This window comes from Palaemon carinicauda, chromosome 4, assembly GCF_036898095.1.
Source record: "Palaemon carinicauda isolate YSFRI2023 chromosome 4, ASM3689809v2, whole genome shotgun sequence".
In the NCBI taxonomy this organism is placed as follows: domain Eukaryota; kingdom Metazoa; phylum Arthropoda; class Malacostraca; order Decapoda; family Palaemonidae; genus Palaemon; species Palaemon carinicauda.
This window is the reverse complement of record NC_090728.1, coordinates 101,428,962-101,446,748: the sequence shown is the minus strand read 5'-3', so window position 1 is coordinate 101,446,748 and position 17,787 is coordinate 101,428,962. Positions and strand designations below refer to the sequence as shown.

Below are 17,787 nucleotides of genomic sequence, written 5' to 3'. Positions count from 1 at the left end.
CATAATTCTTTAATGGGATCACGGGAAAGGATGTAACTTCGACGATCTGCCAGATCTTAGAGTTCGCAACAGAAAAAACTTGTTTGTTAAACAGATCAAATGCATTACAGGCTTGATTAGACAAGGACACATCACACCTGTGTTTAGTACTGTAGGATTCTGGAAAGTTTTGATAGACAGCACAGCACCTACTAGTTATTTTGGAGCACAGCGTGTCTCCAAGACCATCTAGCCATCATACCAGGCTCAAATTCGTAAGGAAATGAAATGTCACTGATGGCCAAGACTTCGAGAGGGGTTACAAACACAGTGCAGGTAGGAGCCCCAGGAGTGAGATCTGGCATATCTTAACCATGCACGGTTGCCAGTTAGGCCCTTCTTTCTTTTCTGGTCACAGAAAAATGATTTGGGAGTAAACATATACGACTCGGAAGTTTGTATCTGCATAGGAACAAATAAGGATTGCATCAAGTGTATAGTGGCTCTTCAAATCTTGGGTAGTAATATACTACACCCATAAGGATATTAACATTAGTAAAAGCTGACTTTTCTGATGAGTTAAGAGTTTCCCATTCAGATTAGTTTTGTTGATCTTGCTAATCAAAGAAACTTTTTTCTTAAATTGAAGGTAAAAAAAGGGAGCTAGGTGAGTAGAGAATCAAATAAATGGGTGAAAATTGTAAAACCAATGTACTCAAGTTAAATAAATATTGCACAGAATCTATTGTGGGTACTGCCTATGGTGTCATTTAGGGACAATATAAACAGTCAATCATTATACTGTAGATGGTTCACAAAATGTCTAGTATTATTAAAACAAATATGGCCATTAAAGAACTTACCTTTGTGAAATCTGTTTCTGCAGTAAGTTCAACATCTGTCTGAGATTCCCCTTTCTTATATTCCAAAGGACAATCTAATAATATTATCCGTGGGTTTTCAATACGACGCTTCATCTTTTGGTGTGTGACATCTTTGTTGACCATAATACCACTAAGAACTTGACACTCCTCGATGGTTCCACCTGGAATCTAGAGTAAGAAAAAATGTTAAATCAACATCCCAACCTAACAATGTATTGAATTTTCTTCCATCAATATCCACCAAAAAGGAAACTAAAAATAGTTACATACTATGGGGAAGAGAGGTCAACTATATTTATTAAATCTGTAGATAAGGGTGTAACATTATGCTGGAATAAATTATACTTTGGCAAAGAATAAGAAACTAGATGAGTAATATGAATTTCATGGCATCTTTTAATCAAGCTTTAGAAGCTCAGCCAACCATTCAGAATTAGCAGCATTCTTATCTTTATATTTTGAAATCTTAAGGACATAAAGCAAACATGATGACCCCATCTTGTATACATCATTGTTCCTAAAGATACAAATTATCATTCTGTGGAGTGATGCCAATAAACTCAGTGAAGGCCTTAGTCCTGGTGTTAATTATTTCAGAATATTTTTGTCAACTTCGCCCTTTTCTCTGTTTTCATATCTTCTAATGTATACTTTAAGGGGCCCGGTCGGAATGCCAACATATAGGGTTATAGTAAGAAAAACAAAATCCAAAAAAAATTCACTGAGCTTCATATGGCAATGGAGAATATGTAAACAAAATATTTAGTCAAAATTCCTTATTTTCATGGTTACGGGGTAATTAGTAAAAGTAACTCAATAAACTAAAAACAAAGTTCCCTACAAGAAAATGGAGTAATTCATCTGTTATCATAAATTTTGATAATTATTAATTTTATTGTAAAAAAAATTGTGAGCAGTGGCATCTGTATAGATTCCATAAGTCACAAGACGATGTATTACACGGTAATTACACCCTTCGGCCTTCAGTCTTACCACAAACCTCAGAGTACACACGTTCGGGTTTGACCTCTGACATTTACTCGTTTTTACATCCGATTTTCTCAGTTTTGCCGAAAATTTCATTAAGACAAAGACGAAAAGGGAAGAAAATTTGCTCTAATAAGAGTTCAGAAGTGGGTAATATTTGCAAAATTAGCGGTGTTAGTCTAGGAGAGAGATGATGAAGGAGCGACCGTCTCGCCTAAAGAAACAAGATATTGTGCAAAGGGATCTGCATTAATGATTGCATTATGATAAATAACTTTTTGGGGGTTTATTAATATCCAAATTCATAATAATCATGAGTTATTAATATCGTCTTGATAAAAATACAAAGAAAAACATTAAACAGCCGTATCTCAAAACAATAATTAATGACCTTCAAATTCCACCTTCGCCTTAGTTTAAAATATATAACATTGAAATTTAGTATATAACTTAGAAATACATTATAAAACAATCAAACGTTGCCTCTACAAACTATAAATTGGACTAAGGTTCACAATATAAACCATAAAGATAACATGTCAGAAACACACACAATACTTTACTTCAAAAGAATCTAAGGATATACCTTAAATATATGAAGATGGGACTTCATTTGAATATTGGAGAAGATTCATTAAAATAGTGTTACATCAAGTTTTTGTTTAAAGTAAATAGCACACCCTGTCTCACAAAAAATTTAACAACCATTTTAACAAAAAAGCTAAAAACCAGCTCTAAAACTCACTTTTTCAATTCTTGCCCACTTTTTCACGTCGATTTCCTTGCGTCCATCAGATTCAGTTGTAATAGTTTTTACAGCTTTAAGGGCAATAGCACATGCTAAGTCTGCATACTGTCCCATAAATTTGGTACCAATACAAGACTTGATGACATCAACCATTTTCTCTTCACATTCCAAGTCAATTGGAATACTGAAAATATAAAATGAAGTATTCAAATTACATAAGATATTTTTACTTAACTAATAGCAACATACCAATATCTATATCAAACCAAAGGTTTGCAGTCTCAAGGAGAAATTTTAAATAACCACCAACCGGAGGTGACAGGACCCTTGGATATCTGCTTGCACAGGTAAAGAACAACTAAACTCTACTTCGTACATCAGTGGGAAGGTTGAGTGGGTGACATGATGATGATAATATGTTTCTGCAAACTCACCTTAGCTGATCTTCAAGGGTATTAATAGCATCTTCTAATGCTTGTCTGTAAGCTTGAATAATAATAACAGGATGCATTTTGTGCTGCAAAAACTGTTCAGCAACCGCCAACATCTCTCCAGCTAGAATGACAACACTTGTGGTACCATCACCAACCTACAAAGTGGAAACGGAGTCAATTTACTCATACCATGATCATAGAAACCAAAATAAATAACACTCAAAATAGTATAAAAAGCCAACATGTTGCTTACATAAAGTAGCGTTATTTCTTTATCTTAACTGCACCACACTTACCTCCTCATCCTGAGTGCGAGCGATCTCAATCATGTGCTTGGCAGCTGGATGCTGAACAGTGATTTCTCGAAGAATTGCATTACCGTCATTTGTCATTACAATCCCTCCCATGGGATCCATCAACATTTTTAACATAGACCGAGGCCCTAGGCAAGTACGTATCACATCTGCAATCATCTGCAAGAAAAATGGTACTTCCCTGAAACAAGCATTGTGACTTGGTGCTTATACCACATTCACTACCTTACCCGTACAGTATAGGATGAATTCAAATAGAAATTTTCCATAAAACTTATACTGTACTGCATTGTATAACTTCTACAGTCCATTAGGTCTCAATTATTAATAAAGCATCTAAATAAATACCTAGCTGTTATTTTAACACAATCCTTAATTCCCATATTGTGAAAACTACATTCAGTCAAATTCAAGTCAACTGAGACTCACTGGTCATTAAACTGATTACTGTACTTTTAGTTTAGAGGGTGCACTAGTTTCTCCAAGGCTAGAGTTGTTCAACTTTTGGTTTTAATTATAAAAATCAAGGAAACTACAGAGGTTATCTGAGTAATGAAAACAATTTAAAAAAAATACCTACACTATATTCAGAGTTCAAGCCAGTGGTGCACTGGTCCCACAGAAATTTAACAATTATGGAAATTAAAAAAAAAAAAATCAGTATGGGGTAATCAAAGTAAGAGGAGAGAGTTTTCCTTGGTAATTAGCAACAATGTGTTAGTGGTTAATATTCTCAGCAATTCTATCAATACAGATACTGTATTACTTGTGCTTGGTTAAAATTTATGCAAATGCAAGCTGGAAAACTAAAAGGTATTCAGGTATAAAAAATCTGTGTAAAATACCTAATACAGTACATATCTTGCATGCCTTGAGCATGCTGTGAGCATCAAATCTTCTTACATACTACAGTATGTATTTGTCATTAACTTGGCAAATATCTCAATTCGTTTAAGAACTTATAAAATATGCTCTTGTCTACATCCAACCAACTTACCATAAATTAGAATGCTAGGCAATATTTACCTTCAAATTTTTATTTCAGTTTCTACCTTTAAGTAACAACCAAAAAACCACTTTGGGGCTCTCAACATAATTCTTGTCTTACTCTTGCCGTTCTCTCACTATTAGTCACCTTTAATTTTCAAATTCCCTTCTAGTTGAAAAAAGTTAAACTGAAAACACCATGCAAGTACAAAAAATATTATTGAGGAGCTAGAAATTGTTTTTGGTTACCATAAAGCAGATACAGTATTGATAGCAATTTGAAATTGGCTGAGTGAAGGTAAGCACTGCCTAACATTGAAGTATGTAGGCTAAAATGGGGAGGTAGACATGGACATAGTTTAATAAAATAGCCATTCTCCCATTTACTCCACCTATCCAGTGCTTTGACTACTATTCCCATCCTTCCTCAAAACATCTGCAAATCACACACTCTTCATCCTCCATTCCCAACGTGACTTAATTTAAAACATAATGAACAATCTTTCCCTTAACCCTACCTGTATGTGCTACTACAGTACATAGTAACCTCCAAACTTTAACCAATCCCCATACACTTTGTGAATAATTCATCTCAACAGATTCTATTTTAATTCAACATTCAAACTTGTATTTCAATGAGAACCAACTAAAAATTATTTACATCAACTTTGTTGGATTCCATATATAATCGACTTATTACACACATCTGATTGCATATTTCTAGTTTCCTTGTATTGCATATTCTATGACTTACCTCTCTGTCATTACCATGCAAAATAAAATGTGTTGTAGCAAATTTTTTATCTCCATTTACTACCTAATTTTCTCCCTTTACTCTCACTTCTTATTAGTACTTTTAAAATGATTCCAACTGTCTCCACAATCTACTCTATCAACACTTTAAAACCAATACTCTACCGTTGTTTTCATTCTCTATCAACCCAAAAAACCACTTGTAAACATCTGCAATTCCAAATTCAATTCATGATCTCTTAAATAAACAACTTTGAGCAATCTATCCTCTCACACTTTTTATTTGTTCCTAAATGAATCCAAACCTTTCGTCCTTTAATGAGTCGGAATCTAAGTGCTATCTGCAGTTCAAAATTTACCTGGTGAGACATCAGTCTCATACCAGAGTTTTACCCGACTTCCCGGCCCACCAGGTGACATAATTGATAGCTTTTAATTCAAATTACCCCTAATGAGTCAATATGGATGAAAATCAACACAATATCGTGGTTGAATTGAAATAATTTCTATCTCAGAGCAAGATCAAAACCTAGCCCCCTCAAATGAAAGACTAGGCTGTTACCAATCATGCCACCAGAGGTTCTAAAAGAAGTCAGAACTTAAGTGCTATCTGCATTTCAGGATTTACCTGGTGAGACTGAACAATTACAGTTTGGTAGTTAATCTCATGAGAGAAGAATCGTTTGGCAATCTCAGTGTTGTCAGGTGTAAGAGGACAGAGCAGATTATGTAAAGAATAGTCCAGACTATTCAGTGTATGTTTAGAAAATGAACCGTAACCAGAGAGAGGGATCCAATTTACTACTGTTTGGCCAGTAAAAGGACCCAATAACTCTAGCGGTAGTATCTAAACGGGTGGCTGGTGCCCTGGCCAACCAACTACTACAGTATGTATATTCATATAAACAGTATATAGCCCGACACTTGCTCTTTATTATATAGGGGATTTTTCTTTTGGGGGGCCCAGCCAAGTGTGTCCCAAGGACAAATACATTCTACTTTACCTTGATGTTGTGGACACTCAATCGCTGGATAGACCATCACCTTCTGCTGGTATGTCAGAAGTATCTGCCAAATTGGGCTCGTGGTATGGTTGACGAGAGCTCAGTCACTCCTCCTTGGAGGAGGAGGGTGGCTACAAGGGCAGCATACACACTACCCTTAAGCTTAGTGCAGGTGGGACCGCTCACCTGCAACCAATATCACAGCTGCAGCTGTCCCACCGGGTTCACACTCCATTTGATAAACCCCAAAGGAACTAGTCAGAAGGCAAGCCCCCTTACTCCCTCCTGTCACAGGAAAGCAGCTATCTTACGGCATGGATACTAAAGTACTCTTACTTTAAAGCAGGAATAGGGAAAGTGGGGAAAATGTCTTATTTTGTCCGAGCCAATGGAATCTGCTATCAGTCCCCGTTTCACTTGCAACTGATCCAAGGAAAAACCAGCAACAAAGGTGGTAAATGAACAAGGAGATTAGCTTTCTAAGGGCCAGGATGCTTCTTGTATGTCACAATAGGAGTGACGAAGGTAGAATAACTCGCCTTAACTTGGCCTATGTATCTACTTGAATGAACCCTAAAATAACAGTCAATGGGTGAGATCAGCCATTATCCTGAAGACAGCATGCTACAAATCTGAAGAAAACTTTTTCAAGAAGCCTCATGTGCAACTACTAATACAAGTGTGCTACCTCTGAGTTTGTTGATACGCACAAAAGAATAATTCCAAGTTGAACAACATTTCCAGGTAATTTGTCTTTTGGTTTGGTTTGAGATTAGACTATCTTTAATCAAAATCCTCAGATGGTAATATGAGCAAGCAGTCTTCTCAATTTAGCCTTGGAAACACTACGAAGAGGTCATTCTAAGCAGCTCAACCCTGTCACTTGGCTGAACACTTTCAGAATGACCGAAGGCTTGCATACACTACAAGTCCTTTGAATTACCAAAAGCATGAATTTTTCTTCTCTGGAAGCGGAGCAAAAAACCCAATTTCCAACTGAACACAGCCTGACAAGTTCCAGTGTGGTTGAGAGGAAGAATGATTTGTGCTCCAACCATACAACAGCTCATGTTATCACCCACCAACGAGGATAATTGTGCCAATGCAACTGCTCAACTCAGACTGATCCACTGATCAGCATGGGATCGAGTACTACGTGGTAACGATTTTGTTCTTTCAAAAAGACTTTTCAAAGAGTCCTCCCAGACTTCTTGCAACAGGGCTTCCGGGACTTCAACTCCTTTCCTGAGATGAACTGTACGAATCAAATGGGAAAGAGGAAGAGGAGGCTAGCTTCACACGACAGCATATCCTTCTCCTCAATCACCTAGGAGTAGGTGTTTGGTCCAGAACCAATCACCTGGTACTGGTGCAAACAGCAGTCACACACACACTGGTCTTACCTTGCTGACTGAATCTGAAAGTACCAGTTGGCGATAAAACTCTAACGGCATGAGGAGTAGCGTGAACATCACCCCTATCAGCTTTCTATACAGTGCTGAAAATCAGTCTGGGTAGAACTGTTCACCTGCAACAGATAGCAAAGCAGTTGTTATAACAGGCTAACAATTTCTAGCCCAAAAAGTACAGGTAATTGCATGAGCTCTGTACTGGCACAATGAGGCAGCGTGAACGATATCCGTATCTTCCAACTGTGAAATCGATCCAGGTAGAAGCATCGACAGAAAACTGATGAAACCACAGTGGCGTAATACCAAGCTCACAACTGCTAATGGACCCACAACTTATTGGCATAGCCTAGTGCATAAGGGAAAAGAACAGTGTTCCTCTACCACTAGCCTATGATGTTAATGTCTAGTCAATAGTAGGACTGCTCCCACCTGCACCAGATGTAACAGCAAACTTCCCCTTGCCAACCAAACATTCTACCTTGTGTTAAGTGAGGAGCCATGGTCTGGGGAACCGATAATGACTCCTTTCGCTAGAAGGAAGCAAACGAGCTTTCTTTGATGCAACACAACTACAGTGTAGATTTTGTTACAAGGAGAGTACTGGGAACACTAGTTACACCAGTTGTGCCCACCAGATGAATAATTTTCATTATTGGGCATGCAAGTATAGGCGACACACTTGAGGTAAAGCAACTACCATAAAGTGAGAGCACTTACGCTCCTAGTTCGTCTTCCTGATCAGAAAACAAAGCTCTAAAAAGTGTGGGGCGGCTTATAGTTAGCCCCTTAAAAAGGTTATAATACGGGGCTTCGATGGTTTTAATTCAAATAGAAAAGAAATCTATTTACCTTTTGGCACAATTCCACTAAAATCTATCCATCAAGAAAGCAGTGCAAAAGTATGTACTGGATGCAGCCAAAAGGAAGAGTGGCTATTTTGTGATGCATAGGTGGGAGGTGGTTCCCCCTTGTACCACCTGTCATTATCAACTACAGCTACTTGTTAACAATTCAATGATCATTCCAACGCCACTGAAAATATACCCACTATCTTTTTTAAGGACAAAAGATGTGTATAAAAGTATGAACAAACTACCTAATTATAATTAAAATTTTGTATAAACTAAAAGCATTCCTTTGAAACTATACATCCTCAGCACCTACAACAATTCCACATTTCCATTACAGCTTTCTCAAGGTCCTTTACACTACATAGTTTTTTTTTTTTTTTTTTTTTACCATCAAACCTCCCTTACAATTATTTCACACACTAAATCCAACAATAAACCTTCCATGTTTAGATTTATATTTAAATTTCCATGAATTGCTTAGTAACAAGCATCAATAAGCTTCTATTTCTGATACAAAATTGAGTAATACTATCATCCATTCAGCTTTAGCTCCTAACTTACACATTCTTTTCGATGCACCATCATGCAAAAAAGTAATTAAACGTGTATTTGAATAGCTAAACCACAGAATAACTAAAGATAAAAATTGGGTTAATGGTTACACATGCAGAGCAAAAACTTTTTTTTCAAACAGAACAAAGGTTTTTGAACAATAATAGTACCTAACCTTTTTAGGAAATGGCAAAAATTTTGTCCGATTATAATATGACAACCAATGTTCAGCAGATGTTTTGTATTATACACACACACATATATACAGTGATACCTCTACGTACGATCTTAATTCGTTCCAGAAACTGCTTCGTATGTTAAAACGATCGTATGTTGGAGCAAATATTCCCATAAGAATACATGGTAATTGATTTAATTCGTTCCTCAGCCTAAAAACCCATAATAAATCCTTAATAAATGGCTACACATAATTACACATGACATTAATACAATAACTGTATAATAAATACATATTACAAACCAAAGAAAAGAATAATAATAATGAAATAATAAATAAAAAACGGTTTGTAATGTAACACTTTACCTTAGCGACAGGCCAGCGCAGGTGTAGGGACTTCTACGCAGGAGGAGACGGAAGATCAGCGAGGAGGTAGGGACGGTGACTTTGTACGATAACGTGTACGATAACTTACACTACTACGTGAACTTTAACTTAACTTAGCTTATTTTTTTTTTCATTTTTATAATTTTATATTTTTTTTTTTTACATTTTTTCTTTTCTTATTTCTAATTTTCATCACTTTCACTCGATTCGGTCTTCCTTTTCTTTGCTTCACTTTCATTCATTTCATCATGATCACTAGACCGTTTTAAAGATTATTTAAAGATTTAAAGAAACTATCAAGTGAAAGTTGCTTTGTACGGCTTTTGAGGATTTTTCTAAAATGCGTTAGGCAAACATCATCGAACTGCGCAACAACACGGCAAACCTGAAGTTTCTGTGGGTGATGCTTGTCGATGAAATCAACAACATGTTGATGATATGCCAACATCTGTTTTATTTCCGCCGTACCTAAGATTTCGCCTACCTCCTTGAGTTCCTCGGTGGTGAGCTCTTCGTGATGCTCATCAACGAGTTCGGTGATGTCATCTTCATCCACCTCCAAACCCATGGACTTGCCAAGTAATACAATCTCTTCGACGTCTTCCTCGGCGGCAACCACAGGTTCATTCTCGGGGCCAAAACCTTCGAAATCTCTGGGAGCAACAGCATCAGGCCAAAGCTTCTTCCAAGCGGAATTCAGGGTCCGACGAGTTACTCCCTCCCAAGCCTGATCAATCATCTTTAAGCAGTGCACGATATTGAAGTGGCTCCTCTAAAATTCACGCAAAGTTAAGTTGGTGCTTTGCGTGACATTAAAGCACTGCTTAAATAAGTGCTTGGTGTACAGCTTCTTAAAATTAGAGATGACTTGCTGGTCCATGGGCTGGAGGATAGGGGGTGGTATTCGGTGGAAGATACACCACCTTGATGAATTTGTATTCGTCGATATCATCTTCGAGTCCGGGGGGGTGAGCGGGTGCATTGTCCAAACAAAGCAAGCACTTCAAAGGCAAATTCCTCTCCTGAAAATACTTCTTGACAGCAGGGCCGAAAACTACGTTTACCCATTCCACAAAGATATACCTAGTAACCCAAGCCTTAGAATTAGAACGCCATAGAACATGTAGTAGGTCTTTATTAATTCTATGTGCTTTAAATGCCCTAGGGTTTTCGGAATGGTAAACCAATAACGGCTTTATTTTGCAGTCCCCGCTGGCGTTGGCACAAAGCGCAAGAGTCAACCGATCCTTCATTGGCTTATGTCCAGGCATTTTCTTCTCTTCAGCGGTAATGTACGTTCGACTAGGCATCTTTTTCCAAAACAGACCGGTTTCATCACAGTTGAAAACCTGCTGCTCTACGTAACCTTCCTCCGCCACGATGCTTTCGAACTTTTTAACAAAGTCTTTAGCAGCCTTAGTGTCCGAACTCGAAGCTTCTCCATGACGAACAACTGAACGAATCCCGGTCCGTTTCCTAAATTTCTCGAACCAACCTCGAGACGCCTTGAATTCCTCCGTCGTAGGATCGGCTGAACTCTCCCCCGCGTCACCCCGAGAGCGTGCCGCCTTCAAGTCACTGTAGATAGCGCTGGCCTTCTCACAAATGATCATTTCCGTGATCGTATCTCCAACAATCTCCTTGTCCTTTATCCAGATCAACAAAAGGCGTTCCATCACTTCCAGAGTAGGGCTACGACGTTTAGAAATAATCGTGATCCCCTTCGAAGGTTCACTGCTTTAATGGCTGACTTCTGTTTTATGATCGTCGAGATCGTAGACATATTCCGGCCATATTGTTTAGCCAGATCGCTAACACGTACACCTCGCTCATGCTTTTCTATGATTTCCTGTTTTAATTCTAATGAAAGCATAGACTTCCTCTTTTTCTCACCACTGCTACTACTTCCTGAACCGAAACTAAGCTTTTTAGGACCCATGATTACGGAACACAGAAAACAACACGTGAAAAGGCAAGATAAAAAAACTGTTAAAACTGAGCGAATAGAGGACAACCACACGATCCGCACGCGATGAGAGGACTGATCAAGGTGACGCTCGATTGGCGTCCCTCCGATGTGCTGCCGTCTAACGGCGTCAACAACAAACGACGCTGGACGCTTTCGAGAAAATTCCACAGGTAAGCGTATTGTTTACTTCGTATGTTGGAGCAACACTTCGTATGTTGAGACAGAAATTTGGTCGAATTTTACTTCGTATGTTGTAAAATTTGTATGTTAGGACAATCGTATGTAGAGGTTCCACTGTATATATGTGTGTGTGTATATATATATATATATATATATATATATATATATATATATATATATATATATATATATATATATGTGTATATATATATATATATATATATATATATGTATATATATATATATATATATATATATATGTATATATATATATGTATATATATATATATATATATATATATATATGTGTATATATATATATATATATATATATATATATATATATATATATATATATATATATATATATATATATATATATATGTATATATATATATATATATATATGTATATATATATATATATGTATATATATATATATATGTATATATATATATATATGTATATATATATATATATGTATATATATATATATGTATATATATATATATATATATATATATATATATATATATATATATATATATATATATATGTATATATATATATATATATATATATATACATTGTATATATATATATATATATATATATATATATATATATATATATATATATATACATTATATATATATATATATATATATATATATATATATATATATATACACATGTATATATAAATACATACATATATATATATATATATATATATATATATATAAATATATATGTGTATATATACACACATGTATGTATGAGTGAGTGTGTGTATATATGTATATATATATATATATATATATATATATATATATATATATATATATATATATCCTCACAATAAAATCTAATTTCTACCTTCCAGCTACGGTGATAGATAATCCACATAATAACGGAAGGTTTGTTAGCATGGGAACAAAATTTGTTAGTCACTCATTTAATTTTCAGCATTTCAACAGATGAACTTGCTCTTTGTTTGTCATGTCATTAAATTTGATTAATTTATATTTTATCATTCATGTGCTCCTATCACGCTGACAGCAAAAAAAATTACACAAAACCAGAAAAACAAAAACAAAAAATTATTTTGAAAACTGACATATATACTGTACATTTCTTCAGACAAAAATCATAAAATGTAAACTATCCTAAGGTACATAGTGCCTCCCATTTTATTACATTACTGTCTTTAAAATTATGAGAAGAGAATTACAGAACCTGGCTAATTAATAATAAAACTATCAATACAAAGCAATTTAATAAAAATTAGTAATATCAAATAATCAAATTAAGTAAAGCACTACTGTACTGTATAACATTCAATGTTCATTTTGAAAGAATGACTACCTGATGTAAGCCCTTTTAAAATACAGTAGTACCATGTAATTAATTTTTCCCATTGTCTTGTATAATTCTACGCATGAAAGTCCTACAACTGCATGTAAAAATCCTTTTTATCTATACTGTCATAAGTTTCTTTTGGCTCTGAAATGGATCAACCTTTAATATTTTGGCTCAGGAATGGATCAACCTAAATTTTAATTATTTTCTAGGGAATAGATTAATGTTTGAATGGCCTTCTAGAACAAAATACATTCAACCTTTGAGGTGTTACTGGCATTGCCTATGCAGAAGATTACAACATGGATTAGAAGAAGAATGTTCAGCAAAAGAAGAACAGGTGCTTAGGATTCAACACCTTTATGTCTAGAAAACAATAAAAATTTATGAAATCTTATAGCTTTAATATTCATGTTTCTGGTGTGATTTCCAATCATTAATAAAATAAAAAAAGTGAGGCAACTGGAAGAGACCATTTTCAATACTTCCAAGATATGTAGTGTACTAAAAAAAAAAAAAGGGGACGACCACACAAAGGTGACGCAAGCAAAGGATTCATGTTAAAAACATAGGCATAGGTATTTTTTACAACAAACTTGATGTGTTTTGAGGTATAATTTCAAAACTCATTTTCACAAAAGAAAAAAAAAAACACAACACACACTCTAAGCAGACCTATAAAATCACAAAAAGCAGGAGCTGCACTGGAACCAGTAGATCATGAGGCCATCATCCATAATATACCTGCACATATAAGGAAATAGTCTGACCTTTAAATATCTCAACACATCTTCATGTGAAAAAAAAATGCCAAGTAACAAATGAAACTTAGTACTGTATAAAAAGAAAAAGTATAAAGTTATAAGACAATAAAATAGTAGTTATGTATTGTACATACCTTTCCTGCATTTATATTTTGTAGCTGGACCTTCTTGCCGCTTTCCCTTTTAGTGTTCTGATCTGTGAAGAAAAAACGTCATTATTAAAAGGTTGCTATTTTTGTTATGATGGAAGGAAATTGATTTGCAAATTGGTATCCAAACAAGAAAAAAAAACCCACAAATTTTCAAAGTAATTTGTAGTTTTCCTAACTATAAAACAGCGCAGCTGGAACTCAGCTCTTAACATTTATAACGAGGCGTTAGTAGTTACTGGCAGGTAAAATGGAAGCTCTGCCACCCCCCCCCCCCCCCCGGCACACTGAGTAGCCATTTTGACCTTTACCAAGGACTTGCAGGGTGGTTGAGGAGGGAAGTATAACCATCTGTCACGGAGCATTGTCTCCAGGAGAAAGACAGGACAAATAATAGGAGAAAAATCCAGAAGAGAATCATAAATAGGTACTTAACAGGTAGGCAAGAACACTTGAGGCAATGGGCAGTCTGAAGCTCTGGTTTTGAACTGAAAATGAGGACAAGGTGGAAAATAATGCACTGAAGGATGGTTATCAAAGTGTACATATCCTTCATTCTTTCCTGCTAGTTGACCATATGGCACTTGCCATTCTCTTGATGGCCCACCTGAAAAGGGGAGGTTGGTTACTAGATAATAGAAGAGCCTCTATAGAAGAGTTGACCATAAAGGCTGCCAAGAACGCTGGAGTGCAGGAGAGCGCTGACGCGCAGGAGAACGTGGCTGCGCACGACAGCCCTGCCATGTATGAAATCCCAAGCAGACTGGAATGGGATTTTGCATGATCTTTAGTGCTTGAATTGGTCACAATTATATAGTAGTGTAGATCCTGTTGTCCCTTTGAATGAGAATTTAGTCAACATAATTGATAGGCGTATCGCTTCTCGTGTGCTAAGGTACCGAGTGAAGGACAAACTGTGGTTCAATGATGATTGTAGATGTGCTTATTTGGAGAAGCAGGAGGCCTATCACCTTTGGAAGTGTAACGATCAGATTTGACCTGGAACAACTATACTCAGCTTCGAGCTTTTGCTCAGAGAGTTTATGCCTCAACTGAAAAGGAGTACAATTTAACTCAGGAACATAAATACTTGAATGTGGCGGGTAAAATGATGTAGGGGGAAAATGGGGAGGGAATTGAAGAGAAGTAATCCTATTGGTGGTGGCGGAATTTATGCACAGGTGGGAGGAGCTTAAGCGTAGAAGGTCGAAAACAGCCATGTACAAACGAACGAACGAGTCCAACTATGACTGTCCCGTACAAGTCAACAAAAAAATGAAAAATATACCATCAGTATACGATATACTGTAGATAATTAGCGTATTTTTTCATCGGTTTATTATACATCCAAGAAGGTAATGTATAGAGAAGAAAAGGCTTGTTTTACCATTATATACCATTTCCCCACCCAAAACCCCGAGTTCCCACTGGGAGTCCGCCATTATCGGTGGATCTATATATATATATATATATATATATATATATATATATATATATATATATATATATATATATATATATATATTCTGAAACTATTCATTTCCGACAGGAACGAGTGTCATTTTTGAATAGAACGGAACTTAATCTAAAGAAAAAAGTAGTTTTTCCCTAGGTTACATTACCCTGGAATACAGTACAATAATACCGGATTCTTTCTTAACCCTTTTACCCCCAAAGGACGTACTGGTACGTTTCACAAAAGTCATCCCTTTACCCCCATGGACGTACCGGTACGTCCTTGCAAAAAAATGCTATAAAAAAATTTTTTTTCATATTTTTGATAATTTTTTGAAAAAATTCAGGCATTTTCCAAGAGAATGAGACCAAACTGACCTCTCTATGACAAAAATTAAGGCTGTTAGAGCAATTTAAAAAAAATATACTGCAAAATGTGCTGGGAAAAAAATAACCCCCTGCGGGTTAATGGTTGGAAATTTCCAAATAGCCTGGGGGTTAAAGGGTTAAAAAGGTACAATTCAGTGTTTAGCTTTTGGCATTCAAGAGCTTCACCTGCTTTTGGAGATAAGCAGATTAGTTTCATCCCTCGGAAGATGAGATGTCCACAGTATTTTGAGTTTGACATGAAATATTCTGAAAAAGACCCTGGTCTGATGGTCAAATAACTTTTACACGAGTACAGGTTAGTTTAGGCGGGTTTGTTAGGGTCTGTAACCTTTCACAAACCTCAAAAGTGTTAAATAATTATGTTTTGGACAGTTTTCACCCGCATACATGAACCATACATATTTCCAACTGGTTACGAAGTGCTCATTTTTTTTTATTTCTGACCATTATTATCGTTGCAAATCACTTGTTTATGACATTTCCCCACTCAAAAAGCCCCGGTTTCCCACTGGGGTCTCCCATAATTGTCCTTATAAGAGCGAGTACAAGAACTCATGAACAAGTGGTTTGCCCCAATAATCATGATCAGAAATGCATAAAACACAAGATAGCGGGTAGGAAAAATATATGGTTCACGTACTTGGCTAGAAACTAAATGTATCATATATTTACCAAGGTGATTTTACCATGATTTATCGATTTGCCAGTAAATTTTCTCCACCCAAAACCTTGGTTCCCACTGAGTGGTCGCATTACTGTAGGATGTATTAGGGTATATCTTATATCAACTATTTACTTGCGTGGGACATAAAGGTCATTTTCGAACAAAAATGGGTTTTTCTAAATATGAGTTTTTCATTGGTAAGTTTGTACCGTGTAGTTCTACAAAAAAATACCCGACAAATTCATATTTTCTATATTATATTAACAATATACATGTCGTGCGTTCTTTGGGGAACTATTCTTTTCAGTGTACAATATACAGGAACAGGTAAACAATGTTAGTAAAGCAAATGTGATCATTGGAGTGTCAACGACGGTAGGGTGGTTATATGGCATGTGAACGCTATTACAATGCGTGCATGTCTATCCTACGGTAAAAAAAAACATGTGATCATTGTACCTGATAATTACAAACAATTCCAATTATATTTTGCACCATACAACATGACGTCATTTCACTAAATTCGTGAAATTACTCCCCATTCTTCTAGATCTTTCCTCCCGGTAAAACACGCTACTCTGACAAATTGTCAAATAAAGCATAAATCTACACTATATATTCAATATGGAGGTTACATTATCAAAATCCACAATTCATACTTACTGAGAACAATTATTGGTTGCCCTGACCCCATCATCTTTGCGATATTGTTGTATATGAAGGCAGATGCGTGAAGTTTACACAGAGATCACCCGGGCACCAGTATTGATGGAAGGAATGAATGACTCACGCCGCCTACTGCAACAACTAGATATCTCGACGTTTCAGGGGTTAGACGATACAAGCCCAAATGTCCGCCATCTTACCCCTCTCTATTGTATTTCGGTTAAAAGAGGTGTATACAAATATATGAATATCAAACACTTCTTGGCCGGTTAACGAAATAACTCACGTATTATTATTATTATTATTATTATTATTATTATTATTATTATTATTATTATTATTATTATTATTATTATTACTAGCCAAGCTACAACCCTAGTTGGAAAAGCACGATGCTGTAAGCCCAAGGGCTCCAACTGGGAAATAGCCCAGTGAGGAGAGGAAACAAGGAAATAAATGGACGATATACGAAGTAATGAAAAATTAAAATAAAATGTTTAAAAAAAAACATTAACAACATTAAAACACATAAACCATATATAACTATAGGCTAAAAAGACTTATGTCAGCCTGTTCAACATAAAAACATTTGCTGCAACTTTGAACTTTTGAAGTTCTACTGATTCAGCTACCAGATTAGGAAGACCATTCCACAACTTAGTCACAGCTGTAATAAAACTTCTGGAATACTGTGTATTATTGAGCCTCATGATGGAGA

The 17,787-nt window shown here is 35.8% G+C and overlaps 1 protein-coding gene across 1 annotated transcript in view; it reads right to left on the bottom strand.

The window, feature by feature from the left end:
• Nucleotides 1-17,221, bottom strand: part of LOC137640082 (T-complex protein 1 subunit gamma-like) — a 37,217-nt gene extending 19,996 nt beyond the window's left edge. Inside the window, exons 1-6 of the mRNA XM_068372536.1 lie at nt 17,067-17,221; nt 13,880-13,941; nt 3,329-3,505; nt 3,033-3,187; nt 2,596-2,782; nt 843-1,031 (exon numbers count right to left, since the gene is read on the bottom strand). Coding sequence (XP_068228637.1) covers nt 843-1,031; nt 2,596-2,782; nt 3,033-3,187; nt 3,329-3,505; nt 13,880-13,941; nt 17,067-17,100 — 804 coding nt within the window. The 5' untranslated portion in view covers nt 17,101-17,221. The remainder of the gene's footprint in view (nt 1-842; nt 1,032-2,595; nt 2,783-3,032; nt 3,188-3,328; nt 3,506-13,879; nt 13,942-17,066) is intronic.
• Between the last annotated feature and the right edge of the window lie 566 nt (nt 17,222-17,787).